General features: G+C 40.9%; 1 protein-coding gene across 1 annotated transcript in view; it reads left to right on the forward strand.

Annotated features, from left to right (window-relative positions):
- Positions 1 to 20388, forward strand: part of THSD7B (thrombospondin type 1 domain containing 7B) — a gene marked incomplete at both ends in the record, with an annotated part of 242972 nt that overhangs the window by 108043 nt on the left and 114541 nt on the right. Inside the window, 4 exons of the mRNA XM_082285365.1 lie at positions 3382 to 3616; positions 5322 to 5437; positions 11004 to 11136; positions 12152 to 12255. Of these exons, the coding sequence (XP_082141491.1) occupies positions 3382 to 3616; positions 5322 to 5437; positions 11004 to 11136; positions 12152 to 12255 (588 nt within the window). The remainder of the gene's footprint in view (positions 1 to 3381; positions 3617 to 5321; positions 5438 to 11003; positions 11137 to 12151; positions 12256 to 20388) is intronic.

Consider the following 20388-nt stretch of genomic DNA (forward strand, 5'->3'; position numbering starts at 1 on the left):
CATTCCTGAGCCAAACTGGTTTTAGATCTGAGCTAATCCCAGTTCCACAGGAATCAGGGATAATAGTGAATGCTTGTCTCTGCCTAAAGACTAGGAGATCTTGATGGGCTGGAATTCATGTGTCCCTTGGAGAAATTCTGTCATGTCTCACTTGGAGAAATTCTCACAGTTCAAAACTATTTACTTCAGCCTCTGTTGAGGGCCTGTCTGGATGTAAATTTGGTTCTGAAGAGCTTCATCCTCTACCAGTAAAATTGCTGCATGACAGACTCACCATGCAAGTGTCTTTATATGGGAACATATTAGTCAAGATTTAAAACCAGTGAGCTGTGAAAAATGAGGAAATGGAAAAGGACCTACTTTTTTTTTTTTTTTTTGAAATGTAGACCTGGAATGTGTTGACCTGCTTGTTTTTCTATTTTAGTCAGTAAATACCTCTTGATTAATATATGTCATTTCTTCTGGATCTTCATGGACACATCATGTATCTGTTTTTTTTACATATTAACATCAGTGATACAGCTATTTAAACAAACCATTTTGTACTAGAAGTGTAATCTTTAATACAGTTACACATATGGTAATTAATTTATGTGTTAGTTTATCACACAGGATTTGAAAGGTCTTGGATCAAGTGCATAAAAATTCATAAAGTGTGAAGAGGTCCAATAGACTAAAGACTTGTTGACACAAAATACCTGCTAGTGCCAAAACTAGGTGCAGTTAATGCAGCAGCAAAACACTTTCAGATGCAAATCTAGTTCAGGACAAGCTCTTTTAAGTGCTATTTTGTAAATTATCGTTAAAGCCACCCACTGTTTCTGGGCTAATGTAAGGACTTGATCTTGCAAACCATTACTCATGTGAAAGGTCTGTATTCACATAAACATCCTCATAAGCACTTGTGAAGAAAATTGGGGCCCTTCAGGATGGAAATAATTGTTGATTGAATGATAATAACTACTACTAAAAAAGTCTATGAGCTAGAGAATAATTAAAACGAAAATACAGTTGGTTTCATATTTTCCATTGAAGTAATGAAATCCAAATAACAGATAAAACATGGAATTATGAGAGTGAAATTGTGAAGGAGTGAATTTTGGAAGTAAAGAAGCACTGTCATCTCAACCTGAAAGGCACTAACCTTAAAGTGATATAATCTGAGCTGCATACTTGGAGTTTCTGAGGAAGGAATAATTAACTATTAACATCAAACTCCCTGACTTTTTCTGTGCATCTTTAGCAATGGTGTAACAGTTTGCTGTGCAGAGTCACACATCTGTGTATAGACAGTGACTGAAATTCAGGAGAGTGGAAGTGGAGTTAATGCCATTATCAACATTAAGGCAATGTTAAATTACCTGCTTTCTCTACCTTTTTCATATCCAGCTCACAGCTGAGCACCTGACTTCTACAGAGCTCTGGTACCTCTGCAAGGGCCATTTCGTGTGGCCTCTGTCAATGAAGCAAGTGTCAGCTGAGGCTCTGCTGTTGAAGGACATATGGAAATTTTGGGTCATTTTCTCCAAGCTCTTCACCTGCTCCCAGAATATGACAACCAGGAAGCTGTTGATGAAACTTGGGGGACCTGATTTAAATCAGGTTTTAAAAGATAATTCTTTATGCAGCAAACTTCTGAAGCTTGGTGCGAGGGGAGATTGCAGAGCAGGCATTCTCAGCAGGTGTAAAATGAATTACAGGAGCTGCTGAACATCATAAAATAAATCTGTAAATGGCTCCTGGAATGGCCAGGCAGAGGCATGTTGTCTTTCTTTCTTTGTACAAAAGTTGTCAATGAACTGCAGAAAGTGGGCAGGTCCTTGTGTTCTTTATAAACAGCATCTCCTGCTTGCAGTGTTGCAGGCAAGTTTGGATGCGCCATTTCTTACTATGTTAAGTTAAAACTGTCTCATTACTACTCTCTTGTGTTTAGGAAAGCTTCCTGAACATATTGTAACTAACGTAATATTGAGAAAAAGCCACCCTGATTTTTCCCTGGGAAGTTCAAAATTTGAGTTGGATATTTTCTTTAGATTTTGTTTTTTTCATTCCAAATGGATCAGGCATTTTGCCATTTGCTTGTTACAATTATCTATTTTTAAGATGTGTCTCAAACACACAAGAAAAATAACTGGTTTGCATTTTTCCTGCCAAGTAAAATTCTTCAAGTAGTAAGTTACCTGGGGCATTTTCTACTCCATCATCATACTAAACATTTCTGAGACTGAGCACTGTGTGGAACAGTCCATTTTCTTGAAAGGATGAATGGTAATGTGACATGATTATCCAGTGGGTTAGGTAATTTCTCTCTCTTTTTCTTTTCTCACTGCTATTCATTGTGGCCATTTGGGGCCTTACCTTATTTCAGGAGGGTCAGTGCTGCAAGGAAATGGGCATCCCTTCGACATCCCTTCATCTCTGGTTGATTTTGGTAGGGTGTAAAGGTGCCCTGCACCTCGTGGTGTCTGGCCCCAACACTTCAGCTCTTTTAAAACCTGCAGCACTTTGGCTGTGTCCCAAGTTGTCCGAGTTCTCCCTCCTGGAGGACAATAGTTTTGATTTTAGTAATTTTTGCTTCTTTCTTCCTAAAATGACAATGCTTACTGTTAAATTTCACTGCATTACTCTGTAGCTTTTGAGCTATGATGATCTGCTTTTATGGATAAATTCAAGCTGCTGGCTGTAGTGTTACAGCTTCTGGGGAGACTCTTCCAACTCCTGTACTTCGGGGCTTTGTCACCAGTTGCTGACAAAGTGCAGCAGTTTAGCAAAATCTTTGGACATGAGTTTGAAGGATGATGCTTCAGAGAAGTGAAGGCTTCATACTCAAAACGTGTCTTTCAAGTTTCCCCCTTCCTTGATTTGCAGATGTGGGTGTCATTTGATACATGCTGCTGTCATTACAGTTCAGCATCCACTCCTGCTCAAATCTTTAAGGCAATGCGTGGAGTCCAAATATGAGAGAGATGTTCCTCCTTGGGAGATTAGCAAGGAGAATGAACATAAAAATAATGCTTAATTTGTCTTTAAACCTGATTGCGTGTTTGCTGAGTGATACTGGCATTTAAACGGAATTAACTTGGCTGTGTGTAGGAGTTATCAATAAAGTAACTCAGAAATATACTTTGCCTATTTCTGTTTCCATTATACATAGGAATACAATTTTATGCAAGGCTAGTTTAATGAGGAAACAATATTTTAGAAGGTTGTTATTGCAGCCATAAAGGTCAACAGCTTTATTTAAGCTTTATTTATTTATTTTTTTAGGGGGGAAAAAAGAGAAGGTATTGTGCAAACCTGACTTTTAAAAAAAGGTTTCGATGTATTCCTTTTGTCACATGCCATGAGGTAAGGATATGGTGTTCTCTTGACCCTTTCCAGGTGGAAAAGCCTGTCCCCCTGAGCGAGCCCTGCAGGAGCAGCGTGCCTGCAATGAGCACCCGTGCGTGCATTTCTTCTGGGAAGCATCTCCCTGGAGCTCCTGCTCCGAGGACGTGCTGGGGACTGCGCTCAACGCCACCGTCAGCTGGAGCAGGGAAGCCACCTGTGGGGTGGGCATACAGACAAGGAAAGTCTTCTGCATGAAGAGCAGCTCTGGCCAGGTCACTCCCAAAAGGTATTTAAAAAAAGCTTGTTAGTGTTTATTTATAAAATACGTTATATAGAAAGGCATTTTCTGCAAGCGTATGGACTCTGCAGGATTGAAATAATTTCATTTCAGGACTAATTTTCCAGTACTACTCCATCACTACTATGTTGTAAGAGGTAAAGAAACCAAATATCCAGCCCATTTTAACTTTCCATGTAAATCCAGACAAAAGGCACACTTTCAGTAGTGGAGATTTTTTGCTGTAGCTCCTCTGCTACTCTAATTTACAGTTTTCTGCAAATATTTTCCCTGAAGGACAGGCATGAGGAAAATATGAAATACATTTGAATATAATGTTCAGCAACGCATTATTAGCAGGGCTCTAATAAAATAGAAAAAGTAAATAGATTTTGCATTATATTTACACTCCAATAAGGCAGTACCATATGTGTGATCTGTATTGTTCAGCTGGTTTATATAACTTCCATTATGTGATAGCAACACAACAAAATTACGTATTCTGCAGTAGAAATATCCCAAATTTTGCTTTGCTTTACTAAATGAGGAAAATAAGTAGCACAGATGTGTTCCTTAATATTGAAAAATCAAGATGTTGCTAATTATTTTTGCACCATTAATGAGTCTAGAGACTTAGAACTGAGTTTCCTTTCTTATAGCAGCTCTCAAAACAATCCTGTTTGTATAAGCAGACTGTGCTGATTTTAGTAAAGTTAATTAAAATTCTGGAGGTTAATGGGGTTAATTAAATAAAAGGAAAGAAATCTAGTATTCATGTATGTCTCAAATGCATTGATGGCTTGAACTTTACCTAATTAAACATACTGTTTATAGAGCTGTAAAATGCCTAAGATAGTTGTTTGCCCTCTCCGCTTTTGAGGTGGTGTAAGAGGAAATGGAACTGAAGGGGGTAAGTAAACACTTAAGGAGCTGAATCATGGTTTTAAGATTTGTTTTTTCCTTGTAGGAATTAGTGGCATATTCCTCCTTCAAATGGGATCATTTTGGGTTGCATGCATTACTAAGTATTGTTGAGTGATCTTTTTAATAGAAATTAATAAGGAGTGAGAAAGAGTAATTCCCTTCTTGTTCACCCATTTGATATGCAAGATCTGCCTGATCCCATAAAATTGTCCCTTTTCTGTTCTTTGAGTCCTTACACATTAACTGTGTCTTAAACTTTTATTAGTATATGTATGACACGTTTTCTGTGTAGGAGTTAAAAATGAATGAAGAAAATCACAGTGCTCTTCTTACTGTATTCATTTGAAACTATTTTTGTATTCCTTGGGGGTTGAAAGTTGAGGAATATGTCATCAGCCCTTACAGACAGATGGTTTGAAGGCTGTTGCATATAGTGCTATAACAGGACTACTTTATAAACATAACTACTCTGTTTCTTTGGTAATAAATATATCTGTTTTACTCCCATGAGCTTTGTGGTTTTGATGTCACAGAGTTACATTTAGCCTGTAGTCATCAAGCTGAGCTCCCCATTTAAAAAAAAAAAATTATTCTTCTTTTTTTAATCCTTGAAATGTACTAAATTCAGCTGGGTTGCATGAGTGTGAAGAAGAAAAATAAGGCTTGCTCGGGCCAGAAGCGGTGTCTTTGGTATGACAGTATGCTCACAGCCCTGTGAAAGTCTTAGGAATAGAATCTTTCTCCATGGTTTTAACTTTTTCTTTTGTTTTACCTGTGTTTGGATCTGTAGGTGTCCCGAGTCCATCCGGCCGGAGGCAGTGCGGCCGTGTCTCCTCCCCTGCAGGAAGGACTGTGTTGTTACCCTGTTCAGTGAGTGGACACCCTGTCCCACAGCCTGTCAGCCTGGTAAGCCTTTAAGAAGTCAAAATTTTGGTGAAAAATTAGGGAATTGGCCTAGAAACATATGGCAGGTGAAGTTCACACCAGTCTAATAATTTTTAGGGTATTAATCTGCGTGAGTTTTGGACGTGAGCACTCTGGACCTTGACTTTTTGAGCTGATGTTCTTGGGCAGGCGGGATCCTTGTGAACAGCTTGGGAGATGTAAATTCTCTCTGCCGGGAAAAGTTCCTTCTGGTTTCTGCCTTCAGAGTCAGAATTCCAAGGCCCCTATGCTGTATGGCTGCACATGGAATTGCTTACATATGAAATGTAATTCTCTTGACCAACCTGGCTGTACATAACAGGGTTGTGCAAGTACCTCTCGTGCTTTGTGTTTTCTCAAGGGCCAAACATCTCTTTAATCTTGTTGGTTAACTTTGAGGCACTGAGTGTACAACGAAGTTTCTTTATAATCATCTATTGTTGGGTTTTCTGACAAATTTGTGTGTTTCATTAATTATTCAGATGAAAGTCTGCTCAGTTATCAGAATATTTCATTATTGTTGGAAGTTTCCTTGCCCTTCAAAGATTCTCAGTGAATGCTTTATCATAGTCCTTGTTAGATTTTACAGGAAAATTAGTTGCTTTCTAAAACAGTGAATCCTGTTTTAATTAGCAATTTATTTTTAGACTTTAAATGAGCTGCCTATGAAGGAGTAGAATAAATTACCTGGTAAATTACTTTGTTTATTAAATAATAGTCTACAATTAAAATGAGAAGAAATTAATTATTTAACCTCCTTGGCAGTGTTATCATTTTAATATAATTCTAAATTAAAACTTCTTAGATGAGGGAGTTTGTTTTTTCCTAAATCTGTTATTGATATGGCCGCATTGCAAGGTTCTTTTTTTTTTTAATTTGCATTGCACAATTAAAACCTCAGCACGGTAATGAAATTTCAAAGCCACTATACATACATGAGTTGTTAGGAGTGTTGTTTTTTTTTCATAGAAAAGTTGTATTTAATGAAAGCAATATACAGATGGTGAATTACTAATCAGATCAAGCAGGAACAGGTATTGCTTGGCAGATTTAAAATTAATTGTGTACCAGCAGAAGATCAGAACTTAGACAAACATGGAATCACTAAATCAGCTTTACACAAAACTTTACTAGTTGAGCTGTCTGTAGTTTATCTGAGGAAATACATCTGAGTTTACCATCTGACAATAAAAAAGCTGACATTTTCCCTACATTTAAATGTCATCAGACAACTGTCTGTCTTCTGGCAGAAGATTATCTCCTGCCTCAGAAGTGCAGACAGCACTGAACCTCAGGGCAGTAACAGATGGACGGACAACATAATTCACAAAGGAAGTGCCCCCGAATCCAAGCACCTGTTGGGGAGGCAGGAACTGGGAGGTTGTTGCAAGTTATTGATTCTCTGCCATTTCAGATACTTAAAGGTGGCAACTGTCTACTGCAGTCTCTATAATGTATCTGTTTTACCTGGTCTTTGAGGATGGATTGAATAAAGAATCAGAAAATCAGTAGGGTGGTTTCAGAATATGAAATGGTCTGAATGAGCAGCAGGTAGATTTTCCTCTGCTTTTCTGAGGGTGAAGGTGGCCTGGAGAGGTAACTGCTTTCAGCATGGGTGAGGTGCTCCCTGGTCTGTCAGCATAGATGTAAAACAGGGAGTTTAAAAAAAGCAAGCAACTAACAATAAATTTTTCATCTCCCTTCTGGAAATAGATGGTACCTCATCTCTTCTGGGCATTGGTGGTACAGGAGGAAGGTTAGAAATTTCACAGTCACTTAATTCTCTAAACAAGTTTACATGAAATGTTAGATAGTAGCTGTCCTATTTTCTCCCCATGTCTTAAATCAGATTTGAAATGAGATGGGGTAAAAGTGCATAAAATGTATGGTGTGCCACAACAAGAAATTCCAATGGCCTCTACCTTGTGTCAGTCCATGATCTGCCACTTCCAATCCTCATAAACACCCAGCTAGAGCTGGTCAAAGTGAAAGACTTAAGAGCTCTTATCTCTGCAATGATGTTTGACACAGCAATGATTTTGGTGGCTAAAATCTCAGAAAATCTCAGAAAAATTGTCCTTGTTTTTTGTGTGAGCAGAGTCTTGTGTTGACCAGATTCTGCCTTTCCATCTGGTCAGGAGCAGAGCGTGAAGCTCAGTGTTTTCTGTGGAAGCTGGACCAGATACAGCACATGTTCCAGGAGTGAAAGGGCTTTTGTCCCTCGCCTGAGAATGGTGGTGCAGCTCTCTGAGCCCTGGGCAGGGAAGCCCTGGGGGTGAAAGACAGAGGAAGGAAGGATACAAGATCCAGGGAGGAATAAGAGTGGGTTGGTAGGAGTTCTATGGCTCTGTAAGGAAGGAGAGTGGAGTCTGGTGGCACAGGGATGGGGAGTGGAAGCAGAGGTAAGGCACCCCTGAAGTTCTCAACAGCATTACCTGAGTTGCAAAGTCAAGGACACAAGTTAAGATGGTCCTCAGATCTTCAGGCCTGATTTTTTTTTGGGAGGGCAGACCATGCTTGAAATCAGTTTGGCTTTAAAAGGATGGTCCTCCACAGTTCTAGTGCTCTGGAAAAATCAGGCTATAGCAATTTAAACTGAAAATATAAAAATTATGCTTATTAACATTTGTAAGGAATGCTATAGAAAAGCCAGTGAGGAAATTCAATTTTGAAAATGGGGTTTGAGTAAGGTGCAATAAATGTTGAGGATAATTTAGTTTCTTGAGGTGGAGAAAATTACTGTGGGAAGCTCATTTAGATTTGGTCCTGATTAATAGGAAGGAAATGGGTACGATTCTAATGGTGGTAGATAATTTGAATGAAAATCATCACAAAATGACAGAGTTCACGATTCTTGGAAGTGAAGGATGGCAATATCAACAAGACATATAAAAAAGAAAAAGATAGGCTTCAAAAAACTGCAGGAATTGGTATCTACACCTCTTGGGAACACATTCTATGCAGACAGGAGTGCAGAAGACCTGGAAGCTCCAAAACAGCCTGTCCAAAAGCCTGAAGCCCTACTGGACTGTAATTTCTGTTCTGAAACTGTGCTAATAGCAAGCCAGTAGCACTGGGGAGCAAGGCATGTGTAGGTCTGTGATTTGCAAGCTCAAGGTTCAAACCATGATGAGAGAACACCACACACCTCTAGAGAAGCCCTTTTTTGTCTTACTACCAGGGTTGTTCAGGATCTTGTTTCCTTTTGCATTGTCATATTGTTTTACAAAGATTAGAAACAAGAAATCAAGAATGCAAACTAAGCTAGAGGATATTAGGTAGTGGAAATTGCATAAATGGATTAAAAGTAAAGGGAAACTGAATGAAATGTACTTTTTTGAGAAATGAGAGAAGTGCAATATTGGCAATGTGCAGTTACTGCCACTGATTCCTGTCTGCAGCCAGGAGAAGAATGGACTAAGGAGTGTTTCCATTGGGTAGCTATTCCCATGTCAGTGAGGTTGTGTGAATAAGAAGGAAGTAGTAAAGTAATTCCAGAGCATCGCGTGACTGTCTTATGGGTGAGAAATTAAGTGTTAAAGAACTAGAACTCAATAATACCAAGGCAAACCAAACCAAAACTCTCCCTTCACCTCCACTCCCCCAAAAAGAAAGGTCAAGAAAATTGTAGATTACTCATCCTAACTTCATTATGTGGAAAGCCACAAGAACAAGTTATTACTCAAGATGTAAACATTTCAAAAATCAGATTGTAATAAACTGGCCAGTAAGGAGTTATTGAGAACAAATTGTCCCCAATAAATTTAATCTCCTCTTATTTTGACAGTGTAGCTGTTCTAATTAAGGGAAGTGGTAGATTTTTGACACAATAAACTTTTATCAGGAAGCTGAGGAACAGTGGCTTAAATTAAATCACTCTTAAATGGGTACTCAGATGCTTTAAAAATCTCACAGTGGGTATCACAGTGAAAACAGTCTGTGTGTGTCTCCTTTACTGCCCGTTACAGTGTACTGATACACGTTGATAAGATCCTGTGAGCCTTCCCTCCTGAATAAAAGTCAGCAGTTAGAAATGCTAAAACTCATACTGGGCTTGTCAAATTCCTTGGCACGTTGTATGTGTATGTAAGACCCCTGAGGGGTCACTGTGCTGTGCCCTGGGGAGGCTGCAGGTCCTTGGGCACAGTGTTGTGAGAAAGTGAGCAATGAGAGGGAATTGAATTGGACCTACAAAGGACTGGGATTGCTTAGTTTAGAGAAGGGAAAACTTCGAGTGGATGCAAGGCCTTGCAATTTTGTAAAGGTTATACATTAGGTGACAGGGATAAACTCTTTTCGTCATGTAGTGGACAAAAGATAAAACAGTTTAATTTACAGGAGTGATGGTGTGGGCTAGATTTTAAGAAAAGGCTCTTTGTGGGGCTTTACAGGCACCAAATCAGACATGTGAAAGGAGACTGTAGGAAGCTGTAGAGCTGCCTTAGGTAGTGGCTGTGAAAGAAGCAGGAGTGGGATCTCTCTGGAAGTGCTTTTCCTGCCCCAGGGCAGCAGCCATGGTGAGCAGCCTCCTGCCAGGTCCAGTGTCCCTTTGCAGTGGTCTCACGGTGGTGGCACATCTGCCACTGAAGGCTTGTATGACTTGGTATTTCTAAAGCCAACATTTTTCTTGGCTCTGTGCTTGTACTTTGTGTTCATGGTGTGACTTTAAGTTTTCCTTGTACTCCATTGTAATTTTGCTGCTGCAGCTTTGCCCATATTCTGAGCTGGAAGAATAGTACTCGTAGTGGGTTTGTTGGCACATTGCCTTCCTCTTTCAGACAAACTTGATTAAGTCCACTATTTAAAGATGTTTACGTGGTCTGTAATCCTTTAAGGAGTTCTCCTGAGATCCCTTTTTACTTTTCTAGCACCTGTTTTTGAAGTGTGAGTCAGTATCCAGAGAAATACAAATGCTATATGCAGTGGTTAAACCAGCTCTCAGTTTGCACTTGCCGCTTACACAGCCAAGGATTGTGTTTGCTTTAGCTGTAGAGATAAATAGATAAATCTTGTTCTTGTCTTTCCTGCTGCATTCTGTGCCATGGATTTTGTGAACTGTGTTTCTAGATGGATTGATCTTGCATCAACACAGGTTAAGTAAAGAGTTAGCCTCTGTTGGTTGCAATGGTTTTCCTATCAGGAAGTTATCATCTCTAATTTCTAGAGCCATAAAGATGGGTTACTGGTAGCAGCCTGAGACCACTTGAATGTGTTCTCAGAAACAAAACTTTCTATTATGACAGTTTATTTCTTTGGTTTTATTCTTTTCCCTGGTTAAGGTGTTTATTTTCTTGTTTACTTTTTTTTTTTACTTGATTTGGTCTTCTGTTAAATAGATGTTTTTTGATGCATCTGTTAGGCTGTTGATTTATCAACCTTCCAGCAGCTGTCCTCCTGAACTACTGGTAATTTCAGAGGAAATGTTACAGAGTGCTCACAGTTTCAAAATATAAATGAAACACAGAGCATGTTTCTAACCAAGCCAGCTAAATCACTAACTTGGGGTGCCAGCTGTGCCTGGAAGACAACTTGTTTCTTTGCTTTTCAGACAATGCCACTGCAGTTAAGCAGTCCCGGTACAGGATTATCCTTCAGGATTCTGCCAGTGGGGGACAGGCGTGTCCGGACACCTTGTATGAGGAAAGAGAATGTGAAGATGTTCCCACCTGTCCAGTGTATAGGTAAAAACTGTTAGCTTGGAATAAGTCTCTAGTGGGTGTCCACTTCCCCAGAAAGGACTCTTGTCCCGCACAATTTTCACCAGAAAATAACATAATGTTGGAAAATGCAGAGTTTGGAACAGATAATATACCTTGCAAAATGTGTAAGAGTAGAGTTCAGATGGAGATATCAGTAGATTTGGCATCATCAGAACAACCACCAACAGACAGAGCTCCTAGAAATGGTAACCTCAGGGTCTGATGTGTGTAAGGAAGCTGTTACTGGGAGCTCCCCCCTCATTGTATCTAAAATCAATGTAAGCTATTTTGGGACCACAAGCCCTAGAGTGCCTTAATCATAATTGCATTCTTATTGCAGAAACTCTTGCCTTTTCCCCTGGTACTCTCCCTCCAGTGAATAGTACACACTTACAAAGTTCTGATTAGACAAGTAATACAATAGAGCATCTACTCACTGCTCTTCATTAAGATTCTGTGGGCCATCTGTTGTGCAATATTAGTAAATAGAAAAGCGTTATATCTTTGCTCGTGAATCTCCAGCCTGTACATGCCACAGGAGGTGGTCCTGGAACAGAGTGTGGAGCTGAAGGTGGTGCCAGGCAGGGGACACAACGCTCTGCTCTGCCTGGTGCCGTGGAAAGCCGCTTCCCGGTGTTGCTGGCTGGCACATCTGTGAGCACGGAAAGCAGGCTGGGGACATCATCAGTTGTATGAGAACAGGAGGAGAGCCTGGTGACAAAGCCCACTGGAGCTATTTCCTATGTATCTTACGTCACTTTGAACCATGCCCTGCAAAAATGAGAAAAGGGAATGTTGTAGGAGGAGGATGTAGCTCCCTAGAAGCTGAACCTGGCATCTGAATTTCAGTTCCCAGTGCTTATTTCAGGAGTAATTACAGCTTTGCGACTCCAAAGTCCCCACAGCATATTATGATTCGTAGCTAGAGTTTGTGCCTGGGTTTGTGTTCCCTGTCTTCCAGTTCTAACCACTTGAGTGTTTGCTGTTCCTGCTGCAGGTGGAAGAGCCACCGCTGGAGCCCCTGCGTGCTGGTGCCAGAGCCGGTGCGACAGGGCCTGCCAGGGCAGAGCGAGGCGTGTGGGCACGGGCTGCAGTCCAGGGGTAAGATTCCTCCATCCAGCCCCGCAGCGTTTGAGGTCTTGGATGTAGCATTTAAGTAGGGTCTTTGCTCTGTTGCAGTAGATAATTTGGAAACTAACTGAAGTACTTTAACACATAAAGTGTTTTGGGAACTGCATCCGTTATACAGTTCTGCTGTGCTGGGATTTAAAGTACCACTAACGCAATATTGTGGAGTATAGGGGGATATCTGTGCTTGATGTTCAAATATCTTAACCTGCTCTTCTGCCCAAAGCTGAAGCGTGTGAGCTTTAAATGAATTATCTATAGGCCTTTATGAAGTAATCCATTCTTTGTGCTAAAAATGGAAAGGATAATTTCCTCATGATTTTGAATTTTACTAATGATTTGCCTGAGGCCTGATTTTCATTAAGACTGTTGAAGAAGTTCAACGTGGGTAAAGGGTTTGGGCTTCTGCCCTTGGCATAATTAAGCATTTAGAAATTAGTGGTCCCATTGTCTGAACAGAAGTGTTGAGAAGAATGTCATTTTTCAGAGTATGCATCAGAGTCTGTAGTGGTGGCTGCAGATGGCTGGAGATGTGGCTGTTATCAGTCTCCTGGGAAATACAATGAAACCTTTTACAAAAGGTTATTTTTATTGAAAAAAATTGCTATACAGGTATGCTAACTGAGGAAACTTGACATAATAATTTACTCCTTCACAAAGCTAGAAGCTATTCTTTAAAGATGAAATGAATTTCTTATATAATCTGGAAACAAAGGAAAAGAAAGAAAAGCCCTGACAGTATGTGGGATGTATCTGAAAGAAGAAATGTGTTTTAAACTGAAACTCAAAGGAGTAAATATCTTTAACTAGGTTTTGACCACAAACCTTTCCACAAGGTTTTCAAATCTGTAAATTGTATTGTTCAGTCTCTGTGTGAAGGGATGGTAATCTTTATGTTCTAGTAGGTGCATGAACTTTGTGTTAATCATACTCTGACAGAATTAGAAGTATAGTAGAAGAGTATCACACTTGCTTTTACTCTGTGGAGAGCCCTCCAATAATTACCTAGGCTATGTGCTGTTCTAGGGTAATCGTGAAAAACATACCTTGGTGGGTTTAAGCAAAAATCGTTTCAGTGCTGCATTCACTTTTTGTAATTAACTGTGGCTTTTGTAACAGCTTCGGTTTTCATAGTTACATGTAGTGATAGAACCACTCTGCTGGGTATTATTGAAGATGAGTGGGGTCTCAGGAAAATGAGTTCTCAGATGAAACCCATGGAAGAAGATTTTTAAAGATATTTTGTATGAACAAGGGGAGCGATCTCCACAGAGAGATCAAACCCAGCTGCTGACTCTGACCATACTGTGTCTGGAAAAGAATCTGCTGGGTTTTCAGCAATTCTGTACCTTACCTGTAGAAGTGTTTAGTAAGGGAAACTGTCATAAAGGTTTTGTTAATACCTCTCCTTGCTGCTGCTTGGACTCCTCAGGAGTGTGCAGAGGTGCTCTGTGCTGTCAGGGAACAGCCCTTTAGCCAAGGGAGGTGTTTGCTTACACGCCTTGCAGGGGCTCTTCATCTTATAAACCTTGACACTGGGGGATTTCTGATCCTGTCATTCTTCACTGGGAAGGGGTTTTGGATATACTTCTGAATTAGCATGTGAGATGGGGCTGGGGATTTGGGCTTGTTCAGTCTGGAGGAGTGTCTAGTGTGGAGTTCACAGATGAGATGGAGCCACACTTCCCAGAGGTGCACAGTGAATTAAGAGAAGGTAAATCATAGGCTGGAGTGAGAGAAACACCCAGGTTGCCCAGAGAGACTGTAGATTCCTTGGAGATACTGAACAGTTAACAAAAAAGGTCTTGAGCAGCCTTTTCTAACTTTGAGGTCAGTCCTTCTTAGAGCAGGGATTGGATCTTCCGAGGTCCCTTCCATCCCAAATTACCTTGTATGAATGATACTGTGAGTCTCTGGGTGTTTTCAGGGGAATCTGTGCCATCAGCAGAAGAATCCCAGGTGTAAGAGATAGATGATGCCTTCCTGCAATATTCAGGCATCTGTGAATGAGCTTGCATTCGAGGCATCACCACCACTCCACACAGTAATTTCCTTTACATAATGTGCAGCATCTTTAACCAGTAAGGGCTTCTTCTCCAAAGAGTATTCATATGAATTTGCCTGGTTCCTTTTTTTACCATGTGACAGCAATTACCCTTTTACCTCTGAAGATAATCAGTCTCGCTGTTCCTTGGAGCATCCATTTTTTAGATTTTTTTTTTTCTCTCTGTACCCGGACTGTCATGTAAAAAAGAGGATTTTAGTTTTCAGTGACTGTCATATCTAGCCAATTTTATAAGAACATTGAATTCACATAAATTGCTTCTAAAGAAAAACAGTATGTGTTTATGTGTACCTATTTGGGACAATGACTGTGCTGAGGGAAAATGAGGTCTGAAATGACTTTCAAGCTCTGTTCTTTCTCTCGGCTACATTCTGAGGTAGATACTTAGAGATCCTGTTCCATGAGTGTTTTCACTGAGATTGCATGTAAACGTACCGTGTAATATGCAGAAGATATCAGAGTTTGTCTGTGAATAATAAGCAGAATAGCCAGATGACAGCTGTCTGAAGCTGCAGTTCTTATGGTTTTATCTTGGAAAGATATTACACTAATTACAGTAGCATTTCATTTTTCACATCAGCTTCAGTGGACTAACTTACTCAGCAAGCAGTCCTATAGGAAAGGGAAAGGTAGCCTTTAGGACTAATAAATATAGTTGTTATTTAAACTTAATTGAGGCATGATTGGCAAAATGCCCCCAAGACAGGGCACTCAAGTAAAACAGGGTAGGAATGTTGCTGTTGCTTGACAGTTACACAAGACAACATTTCTAACGGTAAATGAGGAGCTTTGCAAACTTCTGTGTTGCTGTACAGCTGTCATTTGCCTCCACCAGGAACTAATTTGCTGTGAGAAGAGGTCCTGCGCAGGGGTGAGGGCAATCCCAAGCACAAATACAGGCTGGGTGAAGAATGGATTAAGAGCAGCCCTGGGGAGAAGGATGTGGGAATGTTGGTTGATGAGAAGCTCAGCGTGAGCTGGCAATGCGCACTTGAAGCCCAGACACCCAACCTGTCCTGGGCTGCATCCAAAGCAGTGTGGGCAGCAGGTGAGGGAGGGGATCCTGCCCCTCTGCCCTGCTCTGGTGAGACCTCACCTGGAGCTCTGCATCCAGCTCTGGGGTCCTTAACATGAGAAGGATGTGGACCTGTTGGAGCAGGTGCAGGGGAAATCACAGACATGCTCAGAAGGCTGAAGCACCTCTGCTATGGAGGTGGGCTGAGAGAGTTGGGGTTACTCAGCCTGGAGCTGAGAAGGCTCCAGGGAGATGTTGGAGTCCCTTGCAGTGCCCTGAAGGGGCTTTGAGAGAGCTGGAGAGGGCATGGAGTGACAGGGCAAGGTGGATTGGCTTTAAAGTGACAAGAAGTAGAGTTGGAAGAAAGTCTTAACTGTGAGGGTGGTGAGGCCCTGGCAGAGGTTTCTCAGAGAAGTTGTGGATGCCTCCATCCCTGGAAGCGTTCAGGGCCAGGTTGGATGCAGCTTGGAGCAACCTTGGGTAGTGGGAGGTGTCTTGCCATGGCAGGGAGATCAGAACGACATGAGCTGGATGGTGTCCAGTTCAGTCCATTCCATGCTTCCATGAGAATACCTTCTTCTGCAGGGGCACTTTGGTGACTTTCCTGTTCTCAGATGTTTGTGATGGAGGATCCTTCAGGAATGACCTCTCCTTTCAGTGCTGACATGAAGAGCCACCTGGGAAGTACACAATTTTGGGGGAAAAAATGTGTTGCTCGTTATAAGGGATTGTTAAGGTTTAATTAGTGGATGGAAAGCCTTTTTTAAGCAAGTGTCTTTGAAGGCTGCTTCAAACGCCATTGGTACCGTAAATAGACACGTATTAAAGAGCAGACGGGTCTAATGAGACTCTGCATTAAAAACTGGTCCTGGAAATACACTGACAACACGATGATAAAAAAACAAGTTACTTTCCAAAAGCTGCAGCAATGGAAAGTGCCATGTCTTATTTCTCCTGCTCCTGCCACTTTGCTTTGATTCATTTGGAGGATTTGACCATATTTTCCCCTGTTAATGAGACAGTAAGTCCTTCTCAGAGCTGTAGCTCGCCATCATAAGAATACAGAAATGCTGTGACACAGAGCAGGAAATATTTTTAGAGATAGTTTATTGATTCATGTACAGGAAAACAACAATGCAGACTCACCAATGCAGCAATAAGAAGCTACTCCTTTGCTTTGGAGAGCAGAACTCTCCCTGTCTCACAAGAGGGCATGGGATGGATCGATCCTGGACAGCCCCATTGAGCATCTCAGTGGTGTATTTCTTTTGGTTGCTCTGCTGTCAGACCACACAGGATGTATTTCCTTTCCTGCTTTAGCTGGGTTGTAAATTCACACCACATGGACTTTGCTAAGATGGTTAGTGTTAAATATAATCTGTTACAGTTGAAAAGTTGATGTATGAATTGACAGTGAAAACGTGGGATGCAGGCAGCACCAGACTAAAGCAATTCAAGGTTCCTGTCTCCTTCATTGTAGGTTTCTGGCTCTTGCTCTGGAGCTTTCTGATAGCTGTAGGGACATTGCAGACAAGACTGGTTTTAGACTGATTCAGACCAAGAGCTTATCATCATAAGAAAAAAATGGTAACAATCTTCTATCTAAGTTTCCTGAGTGGGTCTAAATGCAGTGATAGTTCCAGTGAAATCTTACATAAAATATAGACAGTACTGTGATCACAAGTCTAATAGTGACCAAGTTAATGCATCATATGAAGCAAGATGAAAGGATGAGTTTAGATATAGCCTGTTAAGATTGCATCTACACAAATATTTCAAACAGGTATCCTTTAGCTGTATTATCTCATGTATTATCTATCAGTAACCCTGTAATGGCCATGTACACTGTTGTTTCTCCTGAAATTATTTTGTGGTAACCTCTTTATAATGAGATGTGCCATCAAAAAAACATCAGTGTTACCATATTTTTTTTTCTCATAAGTCACCCAACAGTTCTTATTCCCTGTTTGTTTTGTAGGTAGTTAATATAACTGCTGATTAGCTAAATTAGCACATCATTGTGATTTGAGTTGCAGAATGCTTTCTGCACAGAATTACCAATTTCAGGAGGTACATATTAGGATCCTGTGACAATTTACAGGCTGAAGGCAATGTGATAACCTGAAGTTTACAAGGAATGCAATTATGATAGTAAATGTGGTGGAGACTTGACTGCTTCAGTTCACTGGTGATGTTTTCTGAGTAGGGCTCTGTGGTGCAGTCCTGTGTCAATTTGTCCATCTGACAGCAGCTTACCTGTCACCAGCAGCTCCCTCCAGTATTAGGGGGGAGGTAGGACAGGTAGGACAATGGCACCTTGAGCCTTATTCTGAGTGATGCTGGGTGTTCATTAGTTGGTCAGTGTTTTTTCTGCTGGTTCTAGTCCAGGGTGTAACAGGCGGTTGCAGGGACACAAAAGGGCACAGTGAGCTGAACTTGACTGGTCCCAGCCAGAATCCTGGTCTGGAAGGCACCTACCTGGCAGCTGGTGGCACTGGGAGCAAATAATTGTGGGGAAAAATAATTACCAGGGTAAAGACAGGAGGTGAGACTTGTCTGTGATCTGTTTGAAAAGAAAGTTTGTGAAGCAGAGTTTGTCTAGGACGGCACTGAGGTTCAGGAAGGAGATTGCCTTTCCAGGACGAAGAGCCTTGGTCTCTTTGCCAGCCATGTCTGCCCAGGGCTCCACCAACAACAGTTCACAGATATAATTACTCTACATCGTATTGCAAATTCACAAAGGATGTGTTGTATTGTTATCCTCTTGTTGCTGATAATGCAATTTTAGCTTATAAACACGCGGAGAGTAGCAAGGTGGTAAGAAACAACCAAACCAGAATTGATTCACTATTATTGTTTTTGATAATCTGATTTCTTTCCTTGACAAGGCAGTGGGCTGGAGGTCAGGCAATAATGTAAGTGGAAAGCAGCACAGATCATATTCTCTTGACTTCAGGAAGACATTGAGTCCAGTCCCATGTGACAGCCTCCCATGTGCAGTATGAGAGTATGACCTAGAGACATGCAGGGTGAGTTGCTTGTGCAACTTGTTGAAAAGACCCATTCCAAGCTCTGTTATCAGCTCTTTGCTGTCAGCCAGGAAGGCTGTTTCAGATGGCTTCTGATCAGATCCTGACAGCTTCCCACGGGACACACGCACCCTGGACTGTTGTCAGTGCTGTCACTAACAGTCTGGATGATGAACTAGAGAGCACATCTGTAACACATCTGGGTAACTGCAAATCATGAGTACTTTGAAGGGCAGACCAAAAATACATGTTGGATAAATTGAGCGTGCTCTGAAATCAGAAAAGTGAAATTTTTCATTTCATTAAAGAAAAAAAAGTCATATGCAGCACTTGCAGTGTAGAGAGGTGGGCAGCAGTACTGCAGAGGAAAGTCTGGAATTCAGTCTTATATGAGTGCCATTATCCTGCTGTAAAAAAGCACCTGTCATAAAATCATGTTTTGCTTACATTTTCCTTCTCATCTCCAAGTTCCTGAAATTTATTCTTCTGTTTCATAAAACAGAATAGATTCAGCAGGCAATCCTCCCTTTTATTTTTGTTCTGTAACACCTTCTGCCACTATAAGTAATGACAAACAATTGAGGTCAGATAAAAACACTGAAACTTTCTCCTGAGTAATTCCAGTTCCTGGTTTGCCAATAGATTCAGAATAGATTAGGAGCCTTTTTTTTCAAAATACCCAAATTTCATTAGCAGAAAGAAATTAAGTATTTAGAAGTCAACCTCTGGTGAATAGCACTGAACAAATTAAAATCTCTTGAGCTTAATGAACATTTACCTTTGGTTTTGCATTTAAAACTAATCTTCATTCTTGATGAACTGTATATATCAGCACACAGGAGATGGAGAGAATGATCTCTGCAGTATGAATGAGGGATTGCATGAGTCCAGATTGCTCGTGTCAGATTTCTGTCAGTTTACCGTTTAGCTTTGATCTTTAAATTACTTCCCAAAGTCTGAGTTTAACTATAGATTTGGTAGTAGATTTGCTTCATGCAAAAATGTGTGACAGTGTTTCACAAAGGGGGGAACAAGGAAAAGTAGAGGAGGAGACAAAAATGCCATACTAATGTCATGCATGCATGTATGTATGCATTCTTAGCCTTCCCTGCACCAGTGGCATGAGGAAGATATCCTCTCCCAGAGAGATTTTCCAAGGGATTAATTTCAGTTTTGTAGTATTAGAGTTGACTGGGAACAGGAGGGGAAGCTCTGTGAAGGTAGGGTGGATCAATCTCTCTGAGCATTTCGGCTGCCTTTGATATTGCTGCAGTTTAATTTATGAGAAATAAAATCACCTGCTTGCATAGAAATCATCCTGGGCCAATTTCTTAAAACCTGGTGCTGCAGCAGAGGTGTTTATACAAATGTACACGGCTGGAATCTGCAGCTGGGCACTGCAGTGGGGCATGGAAATTTGTCCTCATATTGTATTACATCCCATGGATCTTCCAGGTAATGTGTTCCCCTAGACCAATTTTTCTTTCTTTGGGTGTGAGTTGATAGGACAAGGGGAAGAAAGATTGATACTGGTTTGCCAGTGACAGGTTGTTCACAGAAGAGTGATGGTGGACTGCCCTCCTGTTTTTAATGGGGGATGTCAGCAGGCATCAGAGGACACTTAAAACTATATTTCAGCCTGGGTCTGCCCAGCTTCCACCTCAGGTAGAGCTGCTCTAAGAATATTTCATAGGCAGGAGGAGAATTGGCATGACATTACTTTATAGACGTGAACTAATAGCAGGAGAGACTCCGAGTCATTTCTGTCACTGTAGCCTTATGCCAGCCACATAAAAATTGAGGAGACTCTTAGAGAATTTGTCCTGACAGCAATCTACAGTGCAGCATTTTATCCAAAGGCAACTCAATGATCTGTAGACTTCCTGTAAAATAAAGATGATGAAGACTGCATCAGATAAGTTACATGCATTTGATTTCCTTCAAAACCAGGACAGTATATTCCACTCTGTAGAAGGGAATAAGCAGGCTCTCTAGCT

Source organism: Coloeus monedula, assembly GCF_965178545.1.
Source record: "Coloeus monedula genome assembly, chromosome: 7".
NCBI lineage: Eukaryota > Metazoa > Chordata > Aves > Passeriformes > Corvidae > Coloeus > Coloeus monedula.